At 61.5% G+C, this 2143-nt stretch overlaps 1 protein-coding gene across 1 annotated transcript; it reads right to left on the minus strand.

Moving 5' to 3' along the window:
• Positions 1-568: 568 nt before the first annotated feature.
• LOC124101168 (otospiralin-like) lies at positions 569-1864 on the minus strand. The gene is made up of 3 exons (XM_046456954.2): positions 1768-1864; positions 1619-1645; positions 569-981 (listed from the first exon to the last, which is right to left on the minus strand). The coding sequence occupies exons 1-3, from the start codon at positions 1826-1828 to the stop codon at positions 797-799; spliced, it is 273 nt and encodes a 90-aa protein (XP_046312910.1). The 5' UTR covers positions 1829-1864; the 3' UTR covers positions 569-796.
• Between the last annotated feature and the right edge of the window lie 279 nt (positions 1865-2143).

A 2143-nucleotide genomic window follows, 5' to 3' on the forward strand; every position in this document is an offset into this window, starting at 1 on the left:
CCAGCCTGGCCTGAGTGGACAGGGACTGGATTCAGGGCAGAGGAGCCTCAGATGCCAGGTTAGAGTGTGTCCCCTGAGGCACTGAGGGGGCTGCCACTGGCTGGCTTTCTTCCCTGACTGGGTGTGAGCCTCACGGTCCTCTTGGCTTGCACACCTTGCACAGATGGGTCTCACTGCACTGGGGCTGGACCTGAGGCACTCCTGCGCTGCCTGTCCACCCTCCCACTCCCACAGGACTGCCCAGGGCCACAAACCCCTCCCTCCTCAGCCTCGGAGCCTGAACCTGGGCCCTGACTCCCCTCACAGATGGGCTCACGTGTCCTCATTCCCTGCTGCCCTCAAGAGTGTGCTCTGTGTGAAGTGTGGACACCTGCCCTGGGCTGACTGCTGCCCAACTCCGTGTCCCCTGCTGGGGCTGGAACCAGCTCCTCTGACCAGCTGAATGGCTTTAACGATTCAGGCCGAGCCTCTGTTCCTGCCTCAGTTTCCTCACCGGCAATCTGAGGGTTATGGAGAGAACTGGAGGAGGGGGTGACACAGTGGCGACTCCGTGGATGAAAGTGTGCAGACATTTATTAAAGCAGAGTCCCCAGGGATCAGAGCCAGCCAGGTTAGCTGGGGAGACAATAGAGCAGTGTGCAGCTGTGGGGTGGGTCAGAGTGTGTCCCTGGCCTGTGGCACCCCATGGCCTGTGCTGCCTCTTCAGTGGGAGGTTTACTGGTGTGAAGCCACCAGACCCCCACCCCACCATGGCTATGGGTCACCCCAAGGCAAGGGCAGTGCAGTCAGGCAGGCGTCAGTCCTCCTGGTAGGGGACGTGGAAGCCCAGGGTGCTCCCCAGGGGGAAGTGGGCAAAGAAGGTGCGGGCCAGGTCCTCCAGCTGTGGGTAGGCACCCAGGCTCTGCAGGTACTGCACGTAGTTCCAGAAGTCAGAGGTGGAGAAGGGCCAGTAGGGCAGGGCCGGAGGTTCAGCATAGGGGTCTGAGAGACAGGAGGCCACCTCAGGGGCTGCCCACTGCCTGGAGACCCCTCTGGGGCAGGTAGACAGCCCAGCAGCACCTGCAGTGGCGGGGCCTTCTGGCCTGGAGCAGGGCCCAGGCTGCCCCTGATCATCCTAGGAACAGGGGCCAGTGTCCCTGCATCTTAAGGGTGCCAGGTCTAGGGACAGAGGAAGAGTCAGAGAAAGGGGAGGGATGAGGACCTGAGACGGAGGAGGGGGGGGGAGGGGAGGGGAGGCCACCCTCACTCTGGGAGGTGCTGAACTGGGAGGAGCTGGCTGGTAGGATTGTAGGGGCTTGGGCAGTGTCCTGGGAGGGGTTCAGAGGAGAGCAGAGCTTCCTGGTCCTAGAGTTTGGGCAAAGACACCCAGATAATACCTAACTGAGTTTGAACTTGAGGGAGGGCCCGGACCAATCCCAGGCCTGAGGGTGGGAATTTCGGGGCTTCATTGGCCAGGTGTGTTCCCAGGCTGCTGGGCAGGGCCTGCTGGCAGTGACCCACCTCCTCTCAGCTGACCCAGGCCTCCCATCATGTCTGTCTGGTAAAGAAGCCCTGGCCCCAGCAACCACTGCTTCCACCCCCACCCACAGTTATTGATGTAAATGAAGGAAGAGCTTACCTGCCCCCTCCTGCACTGGCTTGGCCCCTGCAAAGGGAAGGGGAGGCCATCAGCCAAGCATCCCAGACCTGACCCACACTGCTGAGTGGACTACAGTATGGAGGGGAGAGCACCGGAGGGCAGAGGTCTGTCCCAGAGTGGCCCCTCACCTGCAAGAGGCCCCAGCGGGAGGCAGAGGGCCAGCCCCAGCATCCAGCAGGCCTCCATCATCCCCAGTTGCAGCCAGTCGACTCCTTAGGTCCACCTGCAGGAGTCCAGAGGGCGAGACCACTGTGCACCAGAGCCAGCCTTTCTGCCACCCCTGGGAAGCTAGAGTCTGCCCAGTGACTCCGACTTCAGTGGTTTCGAGCCATCATTCTCCCATGAAGCCCCCACCTGGTTGGCTTCATTGATTCTGATTACCTAAGAGTCTGCCTTCCTTGCCCTCGGATACAGTCCCAGGTCCCCAGAGGCTTTACCTTTCCTCCGTCTGCTCAGCCCAGCTGTGCAACCTGGATGTGTCGCTGCCAGCTCAAAACCTCCTCT

The sequence above is a fragment of the Marmota monax genome, unplaced genomic scaffold (assembly GCF_021218885.2).
Source record: "Marmota monax isolate L192 unplaced genomic scaffold, Marmota_monax_Labrador192_F-V1.1 WCK01_AAM20220418_F8-fsc00230, whole genome shotgun sequence".
Classification (NCBI taxonomy): domain Eukaryota; kingdom Metazoa; phylum Chordata; class Mammalia; order Rodentia; family Sciuridae; genus Marmota; species Marmota monax.